The sequence below is a fragment of the Cervus canadensis genome, chromosome 21, assembly GCF_019320065.1.
Source record: "Cervus canadensis isolate Bull #8, Minnesota chromosome 21, ASM1932006v1, whole genome shotgun sequence".
Taxonomy (NCBI): domain Eukaryota; kingdom Metazoa; phylum Chordata; class Mammalia; order Artiodactyla; family Cervidae; genus Cervus; species Cervus canadensis.
The window spans coordinates 16,865,570-16,888,846 of NC_057406.1; the positions used below are offsets into that span (position 1 = coordinate 16,865,570).

The window sequence follows — 23,277 nt, forward strand, 5'->3', positions numbered from 1 at the left end:
GAGGGGAGTTTGTGGAAGATGGATACACACACATATATATGTATGGCTGAGTTTCTTTGCCGTTTACCTGAAGCTATCACAATATTGTTAACTGGCTATACTCCAATATGAAACAAAAAGTTTTTAAAAATGCAGACTTGACCAAGCAGAAGACTTAATGAAATAAAACAAAGATCAGTTGAAATTATTCAATCAGAGGAGCAAAAAAAATGCAAAGGAGTAAAGAAAATCTACAGGAATTATGGATGCCATTAGAAGAAACAAGGTATCCAAGATGCCTGCACAGTCATATCTGACTCTTTGCAAACCCATTGACTGTAGCCAGCCAGGCTCCTCTGTCCATGGGATTCTCCAGGCAAGAATACTGGAGTGGGTTGCCATGCCCTTCTCCATGAGATCTTTCTGACCCAGGAATGGAACCCGTGTCTCTTACATTTCCTGCATTGGTAGGTGGCTTCTTTACCGCTAACACTACCTGGAAAGACCAATGCTTGGGTTCTAATTTTACTTGTGCTACTTACAAAAATCTTATCTGTTTTATTTAGGCAAGTGATTTAACATTGTTTTGCCTCAGTTTCCTAATCTGTTTTTTTGAGATAAATGTACTCTGCCTTGTAAGACTGTTGTGCACTCAAATTCATATAGGTAACATCTAGTGGAGGTGATGGAATTCCAGCTGAGCTATTTCAAATCCTAAATGATGATGCTGTGAAAGTGCTGCACGTAATATGCCAGCAAAGTTGGAAAACCCAGTAGTGGACACAGGACTGGAAAAGGTCAGTTTTCATTCCAATCCCAAAGAAAGGCCATGTCAAAGAGTATTCAAACTACCACACAGTTGCACTCATATCACACACTAGCAAGGTAATGCTCAAATTCTCCAACCCAGGCTTGAACAGTACATGAACCATGAACTTCCAGAACTCCAAGCTGGATTTAGAAAAGGCAGAGAAACCAGAGATCAAATTGCCAAAATTCGTTGGGTCACTGAAAAAGCAAAAGAGTTCCAGAAAAAAACATCTACTTCTGCTTCATTGACTACACCAAAGCTTTTGACTGTGTGGATCACAACAAATTGTGGGAAATTCTTAAAGTGATGGGAACACCAGACCACCTTATCTGCCTCCTGAGAAATCTGTATGCAGGTCAGGATGCAACAGTTAGAGCTGGACATGGAACAACAGACTGGTTCCAAATTGGGAAAGAAGTAAGTCAAGGCTGTTTATTGTCATCCTGCTTATTTAACTTATATGCAGAGTATATCATGCAAAATGCCAGGCTGAATAGAGAACAAGCTGGAAACAAGATTGCCCGGAGAAGTATCAATAACCTCAGATACACAGATGACACCACCCTTATGGCAGAAAGTGAAGAGGAACTGAAGAGCCTCTTGAAGAAAGTGAAAGAGGAGAGTGAAAATGTTGGCTTAAAGCTCAACATTCAAAAAACTAAAACATGGCATCTGGGCCTATCACTTCATGGCAAACAGATGGGAAAACAATGAGAACAGTGACTGACTATATTTTGGGGGGCTTGAAAATCACTGCAGAATGTGACTACAGCCATGAAATTAAGACACTTACTCCTTGGAGAAAAGCTCTGACCAACCTAGACAGCATATTAAAAAGCAGAGACATTACTTTGCTGACAGAAGTCCATCTAGACAAAGCTATGGTTTTCCCACTAGTCATGTATGGATGCGAGAATTGAACCATAAAGAAAGCTGAGCACTGAAGAATTGATGCATTTGGACTGTGGTATTGGAGAAGACTCTTGAGAGTCCCTTGGCCTGCAGGGAGATGAAAGCAGTCAATCCTAAATGAAATCAGTCCTGAATATTCATTGGAAGGACTGATGCTGAAGCTCCAATACTTTGGCCACCTAATGGGAAGAACTGACTCATTTGAAACGACCCTGATACTGGGACAGATTGAAGGCAGGAGAAGAAGGGGAAGGGAGGATGAGATGTTTGGATGGCATCACCGACTCGAAGGACATGAGTTTGAGCAAGTTCCAGGAGTTGATGATGGATAGGGAAGGCTGGCATGCTGCAGTCCATGGGGTCACAAATCGGCAGCCACAACTAAGCGACTGAACTGAACCGGAGTTGTAGTCACAGTCGTAGTATGCTGCTGCTGCTGCTAAGTCGCTTCAGTCGTGTCTGACTCTGTGCAACCCCATAGACGGCAGCCCACCAGGCTCCTCCATCCATGGGATTTTCCAGGCCAGAGTTCTGCAGTGGGTTGCCATTGCCTTCTCCGACAGTCATAGTATAGAGAGCTCCAATATAAATGATGCCGAAATGACAAGCATCAATTTAAAAAGCACAAATGTCATGAGCAAGCAATGAAGGAGGAAGTGAAGCATTAAAATAGTGAATATATGCTAGTTTTTGCCCATGAAACTGGATAAGATTTTAAAGCTTGGTAAAAAGCAAATGTTGGTGAGGGTAAGTGGAAACTAATGTTCTCACACAATATTAATGGAAATAAAACTCAGTTCAAACGTTTCCAAAAGCACTTACTCTCTATGTACCAAAAGCCTTAAGGATATTCACAGCCCATGAAACAAGAGTTCCACCCAAAGAACATCATTAGAGAAATAATCATGAATGGTCCTTACATTTCAATACAGAAAAGCTCAGAGCACCTTTTTTCATAATAGCAGAAATGTTGAAAACTACTAAATGCCTGATAAAATAAAATTTACATTTTAGGGCAGGATGAGAAATATGGGAAACCGGAGGATGGAAGAGAGGACCCAGAGAGAGGCAGGCAGGTGCACAATAATCTCCGATCTGGTGACTTGCAGCGGCCATGACGCCCAGCCCTGTGGGACCCTGTGTGCTTCACAGACCATCACACTCAGTCCCTGCTCAGCAGCCCCATTCCTCTCACACAGACAGGCTCCACACCCTCATACAGCCTCATGCCACAGACACCCTCACATGCACCCTCACACACTACACATACACACACACAGGGAGAGAGACACAGAGAGAGAGAGACAGAGAGAAGCACAGAGCCTACAAGAGCATAGACACAGGAAACACAGGGACCCTGGGGCAGTGCTCACACACTAGGCACATGGAGCCTGTGGGAACAGCCCAGAGTCCCAGCTGAGCTCAGTCACTGGACCTTCCACACACTGGGAGCCACTGGGACTCCTAGAGCCTCCCTGAGAACAAGGGAAACAGTGGAGGGACTCAGGCTGACCCAGCTCGGCCCAGACCTAACCTCATTTCTCTGAAAAATCTGCCGCCATGACCAGTGGACCCCCCACAGGAGAGGGACCAGTATTTTGGTCAAAAACACTGAGGCTCGACTCCAGAACTTCAGACACCTTTCCCTTCACCAAGGCATCCTCTCCCTGCTGTGGACCCAGGACAGAGGGGCAGCTCTTACCTTGACCACCCACCACGGTGCCGAGGAGGAGGACACAGAGTCCCTGGAGGGAGAGGTGTCGGCTCAGAGCCATCCTGATCCCACGTCCTCAAGGTCACAGTCCCAGCTGCAGGATCAGCCTGTGAGGAGGCGTCAGGGTGCCAACCGGGGTCTATATAGACCATCCCCTACATCCTCCCTCCTGAGAGCCAATAGCGACACCTTTCACCATTTCAGGCACTGTTGGAGGCTGCATCTGCCACTTTCTGAAGCTCAGACACCAATGAGCTTCTGAATCTTCAACATTTCCTTATATGAGAAACATGGTCCTTTGACCTCCTGCTTCCGTGGTCCCTGAGAGCTGGGCTCCGAGACCGAGGCTGGTGTAGAAAAGTTGCATCAAAAAGCATGAGTGATATTTTCTCGTCTGATCACCCTGACCAATACCATAGACTGTGAGATCTGACAGGGTCAGAGGACGGGATCTGTTGGCCTGTGGAGAATATCTCTGTTGGAATCAAGCATTGATCTTCCCTGGGAATGAGCTCAGGGACGAAGAAGAGACCTACAAGAAAGCTAGAAATGCAAGAATATTGATCAGGCCAGCGGAAAGTGAGGACCAGGAGCGCAGGGATTCATAGGTGAGCATGGAGGCAGTGAGGTGGGACCCATCGAGTGGAGGGATGAGTTTGCTGGTCTCTTCCCCTCTTCCCGGAAGGATCTGGAGCCTGGGTGCTGGAGCACATGCGTGCATTCTCAGTTGTGTCTGGCTGTTTGCAACCCCATAGACTGTAGCCCTCCCAGGCTCCTCTGTCTACAGGATTTCCCAGGCAAGAATACTGGAGTGGCTTGCCATTTCCTTCTCTGGGGAATCTTTCTGACTCAGGGATTGAACCCATATCTCCTGTGTCTTCTGCATTGGCAGGTGGGTTCTTTACTGCTGAGCCACCTTGGAAGTCCTATAAGGGATTTTTCAGCCACGTTAAATACCTTCCCCTATATTTCATTTCAGTTTATGTGAAATATCCCTTTCAGCTAGTCACCAAATAATGCTTCAAGAGAGAAAGAGTTTGCTGTTATAGGAAACAAAGAGAAAGTAGGAGTCGTCTTTCAACTCCAGCCTGCCAAAATAGGATTTGAGGATCTCTAGAATAAAACAGGTAGTTTAGAAAGACTTAGATTTCCTAAACTTAACATTTTCCCCCTTTGCATATTGACAGTTTGGTTTGATAAGATTCATTATAAGCCATTACTAAAGAAGATGCAAAATATAATTAAAGGGAACTGCCCCAGACAGAAGGATAAATAGAAAGTATTCTGCTACATGGTAGCTGCAGGCAAGGGGTCAAAGAAGAGGCCTGTGAAGCAGAAAAGAGAAGGGGTTCGTGCTGCCTGAAACTATCAGTGACCCCACCTCCTTCATTCTACATTTAAGAGGAAACGCGGCAACAAGAATGGAAGCCCGAGTGGATGAGGGGACAGATCAAAGCAGAAGGGGCTGAAATTCAGTTTGGCCATTGCTGCCTTTTGCTGTTTCCACTGATCAGAAGAAGTTCCCAGATGGTAACCAGAAAGTAGTCCTGGGGTGAATAGAGACTGAGAAGGACGTTAAGGGGATATAAGATAGTGACAAAACTCAAGGTCGCTAACATGCTACCCCACGTGCCTCATGCCCTCTCAGGCTAAAGATTCCCATGATGCATCCCTGTGGTCCACACAAGCCCACACTGAGGTCCCCTCACCCTGAGCCTCATCATTTCAGCAGAGATGGGGGAAGGACACATCTGTGACACACACACTTCAGAATCCCCACCAGAGCTCAGAAATGGATGACTCCATGCACCCCCACCACACACACCTTAAGGTCTCAGTGAAGCCAACACTGAGGGAAGCTGTGGGCCAGTCCACAGCCCTGTCACATTCCCCACCAGATGGGCCCCTCATCCTGGTCAGCAGACATAGCTTCTCTGTCCTGTCATGCCCGCCCTTCCTATTTGAGACTCAGGTAAATGAAAAGGGAGAAAAGTCAATTGAACACATTTTTTTCACTCTCTCTATTTAAATGTGCTGATATTTTATTTTACAACAGTCACTTTCTTGTTCTGTGTTCCTCTCACTTTCAAGCCCCCATCTGTACATGAACTCCATCTCCCTCTGGATGCTTGACACAGTAGTGATAATAACTGATTAGAAATGTCAGAACCAGAATATAAACTCAGGGGCCAGAGTAGGACCAGGATCTGCTCTGTCACTTAGAGTTGATGCTCTACTCTCTCTGGGGCCCAGAGTCATCATTCCTTACCCAGTTATGGACTCCACAGCATCACCAGAATCCTGAGACACCTAGACACCAGACACCTAGAACACAGGACGTGCTTCCTGGGGTCCACTCATCCCTCCCCCAGGATGACTGAGGGATGCGTTTAGTGAATCAGGTACATACAGTCTTACCTCGGGACTGAGCTCTCACAGATAAGAAACTGTTAGGGGCTCCAGACTCTGTCATAGGGAGGGGTGGGCTGGAAAGGTGGGGCTAACTCAGGGCTACTATAGGGTTCCCAGCACCCGCTACCCCAGAGCTGGGAGGGCAGCCTCAACATGGACCAAGTCACCCTCTGATGAAGGTATATCTTCTCTGACACGTAAGAAAATCTCAGTGTCCCATCTTATCCAAGATTTGAATGAAGAGAGCTTTAAGGAGAACTCCAACCAACTTTGTCCACAATGAACTTGAGAGAGTGCAGTGCAGGGGTCAGGAGAACAGACTTGGGAGCCAGTTTGCCCTGTCGTGACTCAGAGTTCAGCCACATACCACGTGTGTGACCTTGTGCCGGGTCCTTACACTCTCTGTGCAGTGGCTTAGTCTGTAAAGGGAGAGTTATCCATGTGCCTAGATGACAGAGTTTTGGTTAGAATTAAATGAGTTGGGTTAGTAAGAGATATAACTACTAGTTAATAGTAGTACATAATAGTGATAGAGAAGCAATATTAGGGCCCCTCTCTCCATCCCATCCCAGGAATCACAGAACTCTAGAACAGGAATTAAATTCTGTTGCCTGGAGCCTTGACTGAAGCTATCAAAACTCTCCCAGAGTTTTGACATGCTGTGATGGTGATTGGTGCCAGAGTTGTGAGTCTTCCACACATCACTCCTTCTCTCTGTCCCCCATTCTACTGCTCATGAACTTTGACCCTACCAACTGTGAACCTCATGAATTAAGTTGTTTACTTGCTAATATTACTTTATACATGGACTTGGTAGAATTTCTGTGTCTAATTCACCCCCTTATCCCCAAAGCCTGCTAATAAAAAATCCTAAATGATGTCTCTTGTATACCTGAATGAATGAATATCAGTCAGGTATTTTACACAAATCATTTCAAACAAAAGAAATCTTTTGAGAGCTAACTTAACTTGTCGTGAGGACTTAAGAGCACAGTGCAGGTTGTGTCAATTGTTGTAATGATGTTTAAATATGATTAAATGATATAAGCTATGTATGGTTCACTTCAACACTTTGCTGCAAGGAATGCAGTAAATTGCAACACCAGAAACAAGTCTAGCCCCATTCCAAGAGCAGTGCTGAGAGAGCACTTCTAAACATGTATAAAAATGCTGCAAGTGTCTTTGTGTATCTGAAGATAAAGACGATAAACCACAGCACCCTGACAGGTGAAGGCCATGAAGCCTCCTGTTCTTGTCTTAATCAGATATGGCCAAGTGGTCAGGATGTTTATGTATTTATCATTTGGCACATTTTCGATTCAAACCACACATAACTGTAACAGGAAGAAATTTTGCTATAAAAATTTTATTTTAACAGCTCTGTATTGAATTAGAAGTACAGAAGCAAAGAGCAGGAAGAATCCTGTTTTTTTTTTTTTTGAATCCTGTTCTTTAACTTAGACTAACTGTTTACTTGGTCTTATGGTAAAGCAATACAATCTGTAGCATTATTATTCCCAAATCACCATGAGAAAATAGAGGTTTCAGAGGTTCAGTAACCGCTTTGCCAGGAAAGTTAATAATTAAACCTCCTTGCCTGAGGAACATTTTCTCAAGACTAATCAGACAGAGTGACTAAAATACAAAATATTTTTAAATTAAAATAGCGGTGCACAATTTAAAAGGAAAAAGTTAATTGAGTTGTTACACCAAAGCATTGGAGACCCACCTCACCATCTGTGTTCCTTGCATGGATGGATGGAACCAGGGTTCGTAAAGTCTCCTTTACCAAAGACCACCTCATCACAAGGGCATGGAGGAAAGAGCAAGGTCATGAGCTGGCTGAGGTCCAGCCCATCATCTTTGTTCAGCCCTTCACAGTCTATAAGCAGCAATATTGAACAAGAGTATGGCTCTGAATTGGCCTCATTCATTCCTCCATAGTGCAGCATCAGATACCCAGAGACCAGAGACCATCAAAGCTACTAAGTCAAAGACAAGCAGATTCTAAGTGGAGAGCAAGCAGACCAAGGACCCTTCCCCACTGCTGTTGGAAAGGAAGAAGCCCTTCCACCCCAGACAACATCTGTGGGAGGAGAGACAAGAAGATGCCTCCTTAAATACAGGAAAACCAGTCTCAGCAGGGAGCTTGAACTAGAAATGACAAGACAGTTATTACAATGAACTCAAGCTAAGCTGAGGGACAAATTTTAAATGGGAGAGTCTGTGTTCATGTTATGGAACTTTCAGTCCTCACAAACACCTCTTGCTAGTGCACAAGATGAAATCAGTTACAATAATAGAGAGCATTATATTTATGTATATTTGAATTCTAGAGGACACATTTTTAAGCCTATTACAAAAAGAAAAGTCATAAATCTTTTCTTGTTTTTAAATGCATGAAGTTGTCACCTCTGTGAATTCTTTGTAATTCCTCCAGCTAAAACTTACTGCTGTACCTATTTAATCTATAAAAACTTTCTTACAAATACTATATTGTCTCCAAAGTGTGGGCTTCTGGAGAGCAAGTATTATGTCATTCTTCAGTGTCTCCTTAAGGTCAAGTAAAGACACATAGATAGAGCTTAACAAATGTTGGATAACTAATAAAAAGAATGCATGGACAAATGCTGAAAATCATCCTGCAGTTAGTGATACTGAGTGGAGAAGGGAGGTGGGGGACAAGGGAGACACAAATCTGACTAATCCCACTCAGCACAGACTGAGGTAGAGTCAGGAGTCAGAGACACACCAGCCAAAGGATCCCAAACAGAAAATGCTTTCAACTCCCACTCGGAGAGGGTAGGATCACGTTCAATTTCTTCACAAAGCTGTACCTCCGAAGTTTCTCCAAGGTGAGAAAAAACTGAGAGCACTGCTCTCAAGAGTTCCACTGAAGGATGTGATAGACAGTAATACTCGTCAAATAGCTGTATTTCCAGTTCTCAGTGACTCATTCTGGGCAAAGAAACGTGGGTGGTGTCACCTGTGTCACTTCTGAGTGGAGGCAGGAAAAGCCCAAGTGTGATTCTCTAGACTCTCTTTTCTGACCCAGAAGCTGTATGTTCCAGATGGTTCACATGTAAGAGTCTCACGGACCACAAACGACTGCAGGTTGTGATGAGTGTGTGTGTGCATGTGTATGTATGTGTGTATGTGTGTTTCTATATGTGTGCATGTGTATGTGTGTATATATGTGTATGTATGTATCTATATGTGTGTGTGTGAGAGAGACACTGAGATTTGAGGGTCACTTTTTCCAGCAGCAGAACAGAGTCTCTTCTGATGGATACCAAGGAGAAAGAAGACTTGAAAAGAAGACAGAATCTGTCACATGAAGCAGGTACGTTCCTGGATCTCCTCTTCCTTCTGTGTCTTCATCCCAAGCTGCTCCCTCTGAGCTCACTTTGCTTCCTCTGTTGGGCTTGGTTGCTTCTCAGTCACCATTTCTGATTTACAAACAACCAGATCTAAGTCCTGTCTAAGAGCACCCGTCCCGGTGCATCTCCTGTTCCCTCTACATCACTCTGTGCTGACAGTCAGGCTCAGTTTCCCGAATTTGTCTCTTTGTGTTTTGACCTTCATCCTTAAACAGCTCTCCTTTCCTCTGAGTCAGTCAGTCCATCATCTCTGATCTTATTTTTGCCTTCCACCAGTCCTGTACTAATAAAAAGGTAGCAGGTGCTTTCTAAGCCCCCTCAGTTTCTTCTTGATTTCCTGAACAAATCTGATTCCTGCATTTACTGCTCCATGCACGTAATTAACTTCTTCACCTTTCAGTTCAGTTTAGTGGATCAGTAGTGTCCAACTTTTTGTGACCCCATGGACTGCAGCACACCAGGCTTCCCTGTATCACCAACTCCTGGAGCTTGCTCTACTCATGGCCATTGAGTTGGCAATGCAATCCAAGCAGCTCATCCTCTGTGATCCTCTTCTCCTCTGGTCTTCAATCTTTCCCAGCATCAGGATCTTTTCCTATGAGTCAGCTCTTTGCATCAGGTGGCCAAAGTATTGGAGTTTCAGCTTCAGCATCAGTCCTTCCAATGAATATTCAGGACTGGTTTCCTTCAGGATTGACTTGGATCTCCTTGCAGTCCAAGGGACTCTCAAGAGTCTTCTCCAACACCACAGTTCAAAAGCATCAATTTTTTGATGCTAAACTTTATGGTCCTGCTCTCACATCCATACATGACTACTGAAAAAAACATAGCTTTGACTAGATGGACCTTTGTTGGCAAAGTAATATCTCTGCCTTTTAATATGCTGTCTAGGTTGGTCATGACTATCCTTCAAGAAGAAACGTCTTTTACTTTCATGGCTGCAGTCACCATCTGCAGTGATTTTGGAGCCCAAAAAGTAAAGTCTCTCTCTGTTTCCATTGTTTCTCCATCTATTTGCCATTGAGTGATGGGACCAGATGCGGTGATCTTCGTTTTTTGAATGCTGAGTTTTAAGCCCGTTATTTCACTTTCCTCTTTCATTTTCCATCAAGAGGCTCTTTAGTTCCTCTTCACTTTCTGCCACAAGGGTGGTGTCATCTGCATATCTAAGGTTATTGATATTTCTCCTGGCAATCTTGATTCCAGCTTGTGCTTCATCCAACCCAGCATTTTGCAAGATGTACACTGCATATAAGTTAAATAAGCAGGGTGACAATATACAGCCTTGATGTACTCCTTTCCCAATTTGGAACCAGTTCTTTGTTCCATGTCTGGTCCTAACTGTTGCTTCTTGACCTGCATACAGATTTCTCAGGAGACAGGTAACATTGTCTGGTATTCCCATCTTTGAAGAATTTTCCACAGAAAGAATTCTTCACATTTGGGTAAGAAATAATTTTGCTAATTTTTTCCCCCTAAACTTGAGAGAGTCATTTCCTAGGCCAGTTGATAAGAAGTCTAGGGGTCCCCAAGGAGAGAGGGGTCTGGAATTCTCAAGGAGGAAGAAAGGACAAACTTTTTTTTCTTCTCTTTCCCTCTACATTCCTTAGGATTATATAACAATAATGTATCCTGCTTGAGGACAGTCTCTGGAAAAAAACCTTCTGGCTAATCCTGTTATCTTAAAATGTAAATTATGGGAGTAGGTCTAGTGAGGTCTTTACAACCTCCAGACATTCTTTTGATTCACTGTAATAACTAATTTGAGAATATATAACCCCATTGCTACACTAGCAAGGGGGTTCTCTTTCTGCCCCCTTCTAATGGCTATGTCAGAAGCCTTCTCTGTCTCCTTTATACTTTAATAAAACTTTATTACACAAAAGCGCTGAGCATCAAGCCTCATCTCTGGCCTTGGATTGAATTCTTGTCCTCCAGAGGCCAAGAATCCCGGCGTCTTTTTGTGGTTCAGCAACAACCTTTCAAACTCAAGAAAATGGCACATTCAAACCCTATATCCTTGTGAGCACAGCCCTAGGGCCTGCCTCAGAACTTGGGAGGAGTTGGTGCAAGGAGAGTCTGTGCAGGTGAGGCTTCATTACCTTCATGATTAACCCACCTCTGCTCAGAATTGATGTAATTACCAACTCCAGAGCTATTGAGTTCCTGCAGGTGGTCATTCGTAAACCACTTAAACTCAAGATTACTGCCACTGAGATGGCACTCAGGGTTCAAAGGCTGAGTGGTTGCTCAGACTTGAAGTCTATGACCTGATGCTCTATTGCACGTGGAGCTTTGATGCAGCTGAGTCCAGCCTGCAGATCAGCCTAAGAACACAGGAAATACAGCAAAATGTGTTCCTCCTTTACCATCTAAAAGTCTGTAAACAGATTCTCCTTTCCTTATCGTTGACTCCTTCCCCATCTGGGCATGCTACCCAAGGCTCCTGCAGGCTGAAGTTTCTGCTAAGGCCCTTCCAGGGCCCAGGATTGGAGATGGGCCTGTACCTGAGTATAAGTTCTGTATTTCCACTCTCTATAACTTAGTAGATGCTCTGATAATGTTTATTGAATCGAATAAGACCCTGCTGGATATTCAAGAGAAATTATCTTACATATAGAGAACTATTTTTGAGGACACCACTTAGCTAACTGACATTTTTGTTTTAAAGGCAAAAGTTTTCAGCAATTAACAGGGCAAGTTTTGATTTTCAAACAGAGGGAGCTTATCACCAACAGACATGTCGCTTCGGACGCTGCAAATCTCTATCTCTAAGGATACAGAAGACAAACCACAGCATACTAACATGTGGCCTCGTATTAAGTCTTAATCAGACCAAATGGAGGAGACAGGGTATTCATATGATTTATCATTTGGCAGTTTTTCAATTAAAACCTCACAGCGACATCACAGGAAGAAAGTTTGCAATTAAAAAGTACAGCTGCACTGTCTGTATGACATAGGAAGTAAATGAGCTGCAAAAAGAGTTCTTTTCTTAAAAACAAAAAACAACAACAAAAAAAAACCCAAGAGGCTAATTCATCTTTCACTTTGTGAAAGGAGAGTCCTCTGGGGCTGATCCTGAAGGATGCTGTAGAGACCAGGACACCTCAACTGTTCTGCACAACAGTTAGAACTGTGAGCTAATAACTTTGGATAAAGGTGTGCTCTGACTCCTTTCTCTTTACTTTTTGTGACTCTACTGTAGGTTTTTCATTTTTGTTGCCATGAGGCTCATGTATATCATCTTATAGACACAACAGTATATATTACACTGATAAATTAATTTCAATCACATACAAAAGCTATACCTTTTTATCCCCTTACACTTTCTGGTTTTGATGTCAGAATTTGTCTCTCTTTATATAGCATATCCACTAACAAAAAACTTTTCTTTATAGTTTTTTAATACTTCCTTTAGACTACAGTTAATTGGTTAGCACACTGTCATATTCAGTATTAGAATATTCTGAGTTGTATTACATATATATATATATATATATATTTACAAGTCCATCATATATTTTGTGGGCTTCCCTGATAGCTCAGTTAGTAAAGAATCCACCTGCAATGCAGGAGACCCCAGTTCATTTCCTGGGTTGGGACGATCCCCTGAAGAAGGGATAGGTTGCCCACCCCTGTGTTCTTGGGCTTCCCTTGTGGCTCAGCCGATAAAGAATCTGCCTGCAATGTGGGAGACCTGGGTTTGATCCCTGGGTTGGGAAGATCCCCTGGAGAAGGGAAAGTCTGTCCACTCCAGTATTCTGGCATGGAGAATTCCATAGACAGTCCAAGGGGGTCACAAAGAGTTGGACATGACTAAGTAAATTTCACTTTCACTGTATATTTTGTATATTAGAGTATTCTGAATTGGATTACATATTTACATTTACAAGTCTGTTGTATCTTCTTTTATATGATAATTAGTATCTTTCATTTAGCTTGAAGCGGAGAAGGCAATGGCACCCCACTCCAGGACACTTGTCTGGAAAATCCCATGGTCGCAGGAGCCTGGTGGGCTGCAGTCCATGGGGTCACTAAGAGTCGGACATGACTGAGCGACTTCACTTTCATATTTCACTTTCCTGCATTGGAGAAGGCAATGGCAACCCACTCCAGTGTTCTTGCCTGGAGAATCCCAGTGACAGGGGAGCCTGGTGGGCTGCCATCTATTGGGTCTCACAGAGTTGGACCCGACTGAAGCGACTTAGCAACAGTAGCAGCAGCATTTAACTTGAAGAACTCCCTTCGGCAATCTTGTAAGACGAACCTGTGTTGGTGAGATTCCTTAACTGTTGTTTGTTTGGAAAAGTCTTTATATCATCTTCATTTCTGAAAGACAGTCTTCCTGAGAAAAGTATTCTTGGTTGCCAGGTTTTTACTATCATCAGTTTGATTATATCATCCTAGTCTCTCCTGGCCTGCCAGGTTTATTCTCAGAAACCCAGTGATATTCTTAAGGGAATGTCTTTTTTGTGAGCATTTACTTTTCTCTTGATGCTTCTAAAATTCTCTCCTTATCTTGATTATAGGAAATGTGTCTTGGAGAGGATAGTTTCGAATGAACTCTGAGGGGTGACCTATTAGCTACATGAACTTGGATATCTAAATCTGATCCAATTTGGGACTTACCTGGTATTATTTCTTTAAGCAAAATCTCTGTCTCTTCCTCGCTCTCTGGGACTCCAGTAATGTGCAGGTTGTTTCTGTAATGTTATCCCATAGTTCACACAGGTTCTTTCACAGTTTTTTCATTCTTTTTCCCTTCTTTGTCTTCCGGCTGGGTAATTTCAATTGTCTTCTACATTACAGATTCTTCTGTTGTTGCTGATGCTGAGAGGGTAACAGGCAGGAAGGCCAGGGGTCTCCAAACGGAGGAAATAGGCTGCAAGTGTCAGACATTTTTATGTCTCTTAAGTGGCAGGAGGAAACAAACTGGCAATATGTTTTTTTCCTTCTCTATATAAATTTAAAAGGAGGTTTCTCTTAAAATGCTGTGTTGCCATGACACCTGGTTTCACCTGAAGCTAACTATTCTCAAGCCTTGAGTTAACCAATACATTTTTTCTTATGGAAATATTTGTCTTAAGCTATGTTAATGTGCTATGCATTTACCCCAGACTCTGTAAGTTCCACCAAATGGCAAAGAAACTACTTGACAGACCAGTATGTTATACTCAGATATTGTTCCCCTAATCTTTGTAAACGAAACTATTCGTTTGGTAATCTGCCCTTCTACAAGATTCAAGTCAATTGTTTTACGGCCTGGGATGAGTTATCTGGTGCCATTCTCAGTTTTAAGACATTCCTTTCTTTTCATTAACAGACTGCTAGTGACTATATACCATCCAGCTGAGACTAGCAGGGGGCACTCTTTCTGCCCCCTTCTGACGTGTATGTCAGAAGCTTTCTCTATCTCCTTTATACTTTAATAAAACTTTATTACACAAAAGCTCTGAGGGATCCAGCCTTGTCTCTGGCCCAGGATTGAATTCGTCTCCTACGGAGGCCAAGAATCCCGGCGTTTTATCACTCAGCAACAACCTTGCAATGCTCTCTGTAGCATTTTTCATTTTGTTGCATTTCATTCACTGTAATCTCGAGCAAAAGAATTTCTGTTTGGTTCCTTCTCGTTTCTTGGCCTCACTGCAGAGATTGAGGGATCTCAGTTCCCAGACCAGGACAGAATCCAGGCACAGCAGTGAAAGCATTGAATCTTAACCACTAATCCATCAGCAAACTCTGTGTTGCTTCCTTTTTCATGATTTATGTCTCTGTAAAACAATCACTTTCCTCTGTGGAGCCACTCAGCCTGTGCACAACAACTACTGAGCCCATGCTCTAAGACCTGGAAACCGCAAACGGGAGCCTGCATGCTGCAACTACTGAAGCCTGAGCACCTAGAGCCTGTGCTCCGCAACAAGGGGAGCCCCCACGTACAGAAGCCTGCTCTCCACAAAGAAGAGTAGTGCCTGCTTGCAGCAATTAGAGAAAGCCCATGTGCAGCAACGAAGACCCAGTGCAACCAAACATTAAACAATAATAATAATGATAAGAAATATTTTTAATCTCATTGTGTTCACATATTCATTTCCTGAATTGGATTGTTTATCTGTGTTTTTTGGAGTTCACTGAGCTTCTTGGTGGGTATACTTTATTTCTTTCATTATACGTCATTTATTTCATTACTTCCCAGTGGTAAATAGCCATGTGAGCTGCCCTGGGAGAAGTCCTGGGCATCTTCCCATTCCCAAGCACAGCCTAGAACTATGAAGACTGCAAGTTTGAGCGTAGGTTGGAGCCCTGGACACCATGCAGGCCATCAAGCAGTAACCGGGTGGACTCAGCTCACAGCCAGGCCAGCACTCTCAGTTCTTACATTAGTTCAGCAGCTTCTCCACATGTCCACAATGGAATGGGGGTGGGGGGCTATGTATCGTGTAAAGGTAATATTTACTTGGCCACTCCTATATGACAGCTGCCTCCACCCTGAAGAATCACAGCAGGATCATGTTTACGTTTTCAACAGTAACCAGATTAACACAATCTTGAAACAATATGTTTTCAGAGAAGTTCACTACTCTCAAATTCTTCCTTTAAGTTTTCAATCATATCAGACATCTCCATCCATATATTTGAAACATAAAGACCCAAATGTTCCTGATCTTCCCATCTACATCCCTTCTGCATCCCCTCTACCTAGGTCTCCACTTTCTTGCCCTCTTGTCCCACCTGGATGCAGGGTGTGGTGAGCACCAATTTGCCCTCCATCAACTTAGAAAGATATATGAGCTGATATAATTCACTCAGAAGGATAGATTACTGGAGAGACAAGAAATAGCAGCATCCTGAAGAAATAGCACAACGGGATGGAAAGAATGGATTCATAAGGATTTGATAACCAACTAGACATGGGAGAAGAGCAAAAAGGAATCTATATCTGCTTGAGGAATAAACAGATAAAGTAACCTAGGGAATGAGTAACGAAAAAGGGAGATGCAGTTACCTAGATTTAGATTTTTAACTGGTCCATGAAAATTTAGGCAGGATAAGGAAAGCTGTATCCATTCTCTCTTACCAGCCAATGTCCCACATTGAAACTCACATCCAAGTCTGGTGCCCAAGAATAGGTTAAAAACAGGTGATGTGACATCTCAGAGAAGAACCTACAGGATTGGGTTTTTTCCATGAGTTTGTGAAATGAAAATATCTCCTGCCCTATCAATAAACAAGAAATGTCACAGCCATCAGCGATTTCTGGCCTTCAAATGTGAATGAAGGCCTCCAAAACTGTGATCCAGGGGATGCTGCCACCCCCGGCATGGTGATTGCTGAGAAGCTGGGACAATGCAAGAAGCAGCCATCTGCCATACTTTAAGGTGAACAAGGAAACAGGATTGGCCCCAGATAGCTGAGGTGAGTATGAAAGGAATGAATTCAGTGAGTCCAGAGGCTTGCATCTTCCCACAAACAGAATGCTAACTTCCTTAACTTGATACCTGATCTTTGATGTTCAGACTGCCTGCTCCCTTTGTTGCAAACTTGTATACAGCCTGACTTCCCCTCCTGCCTCCTTGGAGCAGTTTTCTCAGAGCTACTGAGATGCAGTCTCCAGGGCCTGGAGTCCTAAACATTCCCACCAAATAAACTAACTCTATCAGATTCTGAATATATTTTTTGGTCAACAAGGTCATCTTGCTAGGAATGAGGGTGTGAATGTGGACCAAGTTTAGATGCTTTTTCTAAGCAAGAGTGACCTGGAGCATTTGTGATCCCAGGCAAAGTCATGGCCTCATTAGCCCTTGAAGGAGGTGAGAAAACTGGGCAATACATCTTGTTTTCCTTTGAGGAAAATTGTGTTTGAGAACCAGACCAATCCTTTCAAAGCATTTGACGTGGAACTTGCTAAATTAGCAACACAGCAAAAAGTTACTTTATTCAGAATACTTCATTTTCAACAATTTCCATATAACACAATTACAGGTCAGCATTACTCTATTGAAATATAGCCAATTAGAATATCTGAGGCTTCATCGCATATTTAATACAACATTATGGGAAAGTCACTGTGGATGTTCCTGGGGCACTGAGTTCAACGTCATCATACCCAGGGTCCCCTTTGTTCCCCTGGAGCAGCCACGGGCTCTCTTCTCCTTCCCCAGGATCAGCTTCCTCTCCAAAGATGAACAGAGAAGAGCCTGAAATAGTAAAGAAAGGTATGATTAGAATTGAGACAAAGGGGAACAGACCTTGTTGTGTAAGTGAGTCAATTAAGTGGTGATAACAAAGCACCCCTGGGACCCAGGTGTGGGCAGGAGGCTCAGGCTATTTCACATCAGTTACAGTGAGGATGGACCCGGGCTGTCCTCTAAGATCCAGTCCATGTGGACTCTGGGGCTTCAGCTCATGTGGAAACCTTGCATCACAGGAGACCTGTGCTCACACAAGAGCTCTGGGAAGACCTGCCTCCAGGCCACACAATCAGCAAGGAGATGCCCAGGAACAGTAAGAACATAACAATGAATTTAATGTTCTCCTCTCACAACTGACAGACATGAAATCGCCACAAGAGGGAGAGTGGAGACAGGAAAATCTGGGTTCTTCACTCACAAACCAGCTCTGCTCTTAGTTAACTTCTGTTTCCAAATGTCCACAAATAGTATCAAGGTACAGCCACAGGAGGCCCCTTCCCAGGGACCACACAGGCCCTCAGATGGAGAAATGCTCTTTTCTAGAGAATGAGTCTCTTCTCTTGGCTACTGAAAAGTCTGGAGCAAATTAGACTGTAGCTGACCACAAACTCTGGTCTATGACCTACCAACATGGCCTAATGTTAAGGCCACTGCACATCATAGATTTTGTACTTTAGTGCTGACATATAAACAGAGCTAATCTTAAATTATCCCAATACCTCACAAATTCAATACTGCACTACATTTTAAAAAAGCTTTGACTACCTTTCATGTATAAGACAGCACAGAGGAGTTATCAAAACACTTGTTCTATTTGTGGATTTCATAAATATGCTGAAATAATCAAGTTTTCTTTTCCTTTTGGCCACTGAACAATGCTTGTGGGATCTTAGTTGCTTGACCAGGGATTGAACTCAGGTCCTAGCAGTGAAAGTGCAGAGTCCTAACCACTGGATTGTCAGGAAATGCCCTAATCTGTACATTTTAATGCAAGCATATCACATATAAAGTGAAAATTTATATTGCAGTATGGAGACGTAAATGCCAAAAGGAGAATGATTTCTCACTGCCAAGGAGTGTGATAGCATTAAAGACAGTATACGGTTGAGACTGTCACATCCAACTCTTTGTGGCCCTATGGACTACAGCCTGCCAGACTCCTCTTTCCATGGGATTCTCCAGGCAAGAATACTGGAGTGGGTTGCCATTCCCTTCTCCAAGAGATCTTCCAAACCAGGGATCAAACCCAGGTCTCCTGCATTGCAGGCAGATTCTTTACCATCTGAGACACCAGGGAAGGCCATCAAATGCATGAGATTACTGATGTTTTGAAATTCTAGAGAGGCTGGGCATTGAGGAGCTCAAGTTCACCAAATCTAGGACAGAGACTGAAGATTGCAGGAGATGAGCTAACCCCACTCACCTGTCTGAGACCTCATCCCATCTTCCTTCACTGGGAGCACATCCTCTTCACTCATGTGAGAGGCAGGAGGAGCCCCAGGCACTGGTACCTCTTCAGCATCATCATAACCCTCACCAGGGTCATCAGTCCTCTGATGTGGGGCTTCTGAGGGCAGAGCAGGGGTCAGTTGAAACCACGGTAAGGGGGTTCGTCTGGGAAATACCTATGATCCCTTCTGACCCAGAGATTCTGAGCCGCTATAGAGAGGCACATTGTTTCAAAAGATTTTTTCTCTTCTAAGACCATGTTTCACTTTGAAGTGTCCATAAGCCAAAACATGATTTTACACATCTTTCTCAAAGGAACTCGTATACCATTAAGCATGACTAAAGCGTTTTGACTAATTATGCTTTCCAGATGTTATTTTTAGAAACATTGTGTTTCTGTTGTGATTCTGGACACAGAGAGCCCAGCTCCAAATCTGAGACGTCACAGAACAGCCAGAGAAGGTGAAGGATGGACCCCATCTCGATACAAAAGATTCTACAGCTCCACCAAAGGAAGACTGTTTCCCTTGCCTCTCATCTCTATGATGGAAACTCTCCTCCCCAACACCCAGCTGAGGCGGGTCCATCTCTATTACCTGGAGCAGATCTGGAGTCATCATTGTCCTCACCATCTGACAGGAAGCCTAATGTGCAGACAAATATCACACAACACACAGAATGACCCTTCCGACACCCAAGGGACCAGTGTTAACATTGAGAAGGAACAGACCTGGCTCATGGAGTGTAGACAGAGGCTGCAGGCTCACAGGACTCTGAGAGGCCCTCCTACCACTTTGGAGGAGCTGCCTCTGTGAGTCTGCGGCACGCGTGTGGGCTGCGGATGCTGAGAAGATGCTCACAGCCAATGGGAGGTGACAATCAGAGGTCCTAGGAGGGCAGGCAGAGACACCCACCTGGGCTGTCCAGAAGACCCTCCTTCTGTGACACAAGGTAATCGAGCTCCTCATACACTGCTTCAGCAAGAGCATCTTCATAGCTGGAAAAGGCTGAGAGATCCCCCAACAGGTCAGAGATGCAACCCCAGACATCCCAATCCAGCAGGCTGATAAATCTCCCAGCAGGTCAGAGATGTCATCCCAGATACCCCGAACCAGCAGACACATCCTTTATCTCCCCAGTGCTCACACAGGTCTCATAGGGACCTCAGGATAGCTTCCCACCCAGTGCACCTGTTGGCACCTTCTCCCTTCATCTGGCCCTGAATACAGCTCAACCCCAACTCTGTATCATCTCACAGGAAAGGCTATGACTTATGAGAGCTCATATACCAGTCCTAAAAAGCCTCTGTCTACTCAGCACTTAGAGCACATGGAGCCTGCAGACTCAGAACAGAGACCTGGCCCAGGCTCCCCTCCTCACACCCGCCCCATCTCCTGCCTGCACACACGCTCCCTGGTCCCCAGTTCCCCCTGCAGCCCACCTCTGCGCTCTGCTCTCCATCTGAGCACCTGAGTCACCAGGATGATGAGGACCAGGAAGAGAAGGGCTCCCAGGATGAGGCAGAAGACCCAAGGCAGGGAGAAAATGCCAGGGAGTGGATTTGAGGTTGGTCTGGTCCCTAAGGAGAACAGGAAAGAGGGTTGGAGAAGGTCCTGGGCAGAGAAACCCTCTGTGCCAGAATTTCCAGGAGCTCTGGACAATGGCGTCCCCGCCTCAGATACAAGTGCACTGACAGTGACTGAGCTCCCACCGGTCTCGTCCTCAGACAAGCCAACCTCACTCCTGCCAGTGCAGCCACGAGGCAGAGCCAGGGATTGTCAGGGAGCTGCCTGCCTAAACTGCCTCTGAGGACCCGGCTCATCCCTTCTCCCTGGGCTTCAACAGACAGAGCATCAGACAGTCTTGGGACCTGTGCCTCACGGATGAGAAGCAACACACAGGGGCAGGTGGGAGAGCCTTCTGCAGAATCACTTGGACCCCAGGCATGAGAACCTTCTGACTCTGGGAACCAAGGCAGAGGAGTTCCCCAACATAACACCCTGGCTCCTCCCCAACAGCCAGAGGCTCCTAAACTCTTTCCTCTCCTTAGCTGTCAGAGAGCCCACAGAACAGGTCCCCAGAATCTGAGTACTCTCCCGTGCCCAGAGATGGATCACAATACCTGCTGTAGTTGGGGGCAATGATATCCTTGCACCTAAAGGGAAAAAGAGGAGTTTGGGTAAAGGGAATTGACCAGAATGAAGGGCAGCCCTATTTTCTTTCTTGAGCCTGAAGTCACCCCCCAGTCTCAACAACATCAGTGTCCAATCCTCCCAGCTCCCCTGTCCTAGATCAGAGCCCCAGCACCCGGACACTCTTTGAACTCAAACTCCCCACCACACCCGGCCCAGCCCACTGCCTCTGCCCTGCCCCAGCTCACCCAGGACAGACCCCGAGCCCCTCACTCACCAGAGCACCTCACACCAGCATCCTCCTCATGCTTGCAGTCGCTCTGCCCCCAGGGCTCCGCAGCACAGTCCCACAGGGAGGGCTCCCGGCCCCCGCACCGCACCTCGTCCAGCCAGATGCTCCCGTTTCCAGGGCCAAACGCCGCGGCCCGCACGGCTTCCAGGGCCGGGCCACAGCCCAGCTGCTGACACACCACCTCGGCCTCTGCCAGGCTCCAGGAGTCATCGCACACGGTGCCCCAGGAGCCGCTGTGCCAGACCTCCACCCGCCCTGAGCACTCGCTGTCTCCTCCCCTGAGCCGGAGCTTCTCTCTGTCTGAAAAGGCAGCAGCCCCTCCTGTGACTCCCCTGGTGGGAGGAAGGAGCCCCTGGGGCCCTGGGGCGGGGCTGACGTACCTGTGCAGGGGGCAGCAGCTGGGCAGCTCTTGGGTCTTCTTCCTGCAGAAGCAACAATGGGAAGCTCTGGTTCAGGGACAGCTGGGGGTGGTATTGTCCCCAAACACGAGTATCTAAGGATTTTTGTCACAGTGAAATGACAAAAGACCACAGAAGCTACATCATTTACGTGGCTGAGAGATTCACTGCATCTTATCAGCAGCTGGAATGACTTTATCTAATTAGTTGTTTACCATAACAAAAGCAAACCAACAGACACAGAGACCAATACAAATATACACCTACATTTTGTAGACTCAACCAAAACCCATCAATTAGATCTGAAAATATGAAATCATACTAACGGCACCCTACATGGTTGGGAGTGACACAGAAACAGACAGTAAGTCACCTGCACACGAGACATAGGCTTCCTCCTTGGGAGAGCAGGAGTTGTAATTCCAAGGGTCAGAAGGACACTGCCAGAGAGAGGTGTCAGCTCTCCGGCACTTGATTCCATCTACCCAGTGGGGTCTAGAACCTTCCCTAAGAGCAACAGAAGAGTTGAGACTTCCGCTGTCCCCACAGCCAAGCTGTCTGCAGATCATGGACACGGTGATGTCTTCCATGGGGCTGCGGCAGACACTGCCCCAGGTCCCGTTGTAGAAAACTTCCAGCCACCCAGCACACTGCTGGTCCTCGCTCACCATCCTGAGGGCCAGGAACTCTAAGATTGAAACGGAGGAGATGGGACACAGTGAGCACTGCACTCAGTGCTCTGGGTTTTCCTCTCCCCCAGAGATAGTGACCACACATCCCTGACCCAGCAGAGGAGATGCCCACTGGGTGACAAGACTGACTTTTGCCTCCCTTTCACCTGACTTTGTCCATTAACGTCTGTACACCTACTTTTACCACAACAATGTAGATATGAACAGAGAGCAAGGCCAACTAGTGCACCTGCAGTGACAGGAGCTGATTCCTGCTTCCTGACAAAATTTTTAAAAGAACAGAATGTGATGTGGACACTGAGGTTGTCGACGGAATAACAGACCCCCCAAAGATGTCTGTAGCCTAATCCTGGAACCTGTGACATGTTACCTTACCTTTCAAAAGGGACTTTACAGATGTGATTAATAAGGACCTTGGGATGGAGAGATAAAGCTCAAATATTGAGGAGTAACTATGTGAGCCCCGTCTAACACATCCTTAAACCCACTACACTGAGAAATGCATCATCTTTTCCAGTTCCAGTCAGGGAGAAATGTGAATGAGGGAGAAGAGTTGGAAGAGGCACTGTTGTTGAAGAAGAGGGCTCTGAGCCAAGAAATGAGCCCACACAGAAACCACAAAAGGCTGGGAAAGGAGTTCTCCCAGAGACTCCAGGCAGAATGCAGCCCTGTGGACACTGGGATGTTGGCCCATGGAGACTCTCTTCAGACTCCTAGCAAACAGAACTGTAAAGGAAAAATATGAATTTTCACTATGTGAGGCTCCTCTATCCATTTGATTCTCAGGCAAGAATATTGGAATGGGTTGTCATGCCCTCCTCCAGGGGATCTTATAACCCAGGACTGAACCCGCATCTTTTACATGTCCTGCATTGGCAGGCAGGTTCTTTACCACTAGCACAAATGGGGGAGCC

General features: G+C 45.2%; 2 protein-coding genes and 1 long non-coding RNA gene across 3 annotated transcripts in view; 1 reads left to right on the forward strand and 2 right to left on the reverse strand.

The window, feature by feature from the left end:
- Window positions 1-23,277, reverse strand: part of LOC122423127 — a 308,231-nt gene that overhangs the window by 125,479 nt on the left and 159,475 nt on the right.
- LOC122423350 lies at window positions 8,886-15,232 on the forward strand. Its single transcript, XR_006264131.1, has 3 exons — window positions 8,886-8,942; window positions 9,095-9,171; window positions 15,012-15,232. It is a non-coding gene; the product is annotated as an uncharacterized LOC122423350 (long non-coding RNA).
- LOC122423339 (antigen WC1.1-like) lies at window positions 17,135-23,166 on the reverse strand. The gene is made up of 9 exons (XM_043440291.1): window positions 22,045-23,166; window positions 21,654-21,695; window positions 21,259-21,573; window positions 20,972-21,004; window positions 20,291-20,428; window positions 19,764-19,856; window positions 19,446-19,493; window positions 18,824-18,967; window positions 17,135-17,406 (listed from the first exon to the last, which is right to left on the reverse strand). The coding sequence occupies exons 1-9, from the start codon at window positions 22,340-22,342 to the stop codon at window positions 17,261-17,263; spliced, it is 1,257 nt and encodes a 418-aa protein (XP_043296226.1). The 5' UTR covers window positions 22,343-23,166; the 3' UTR covers window positions 17,135-17,260.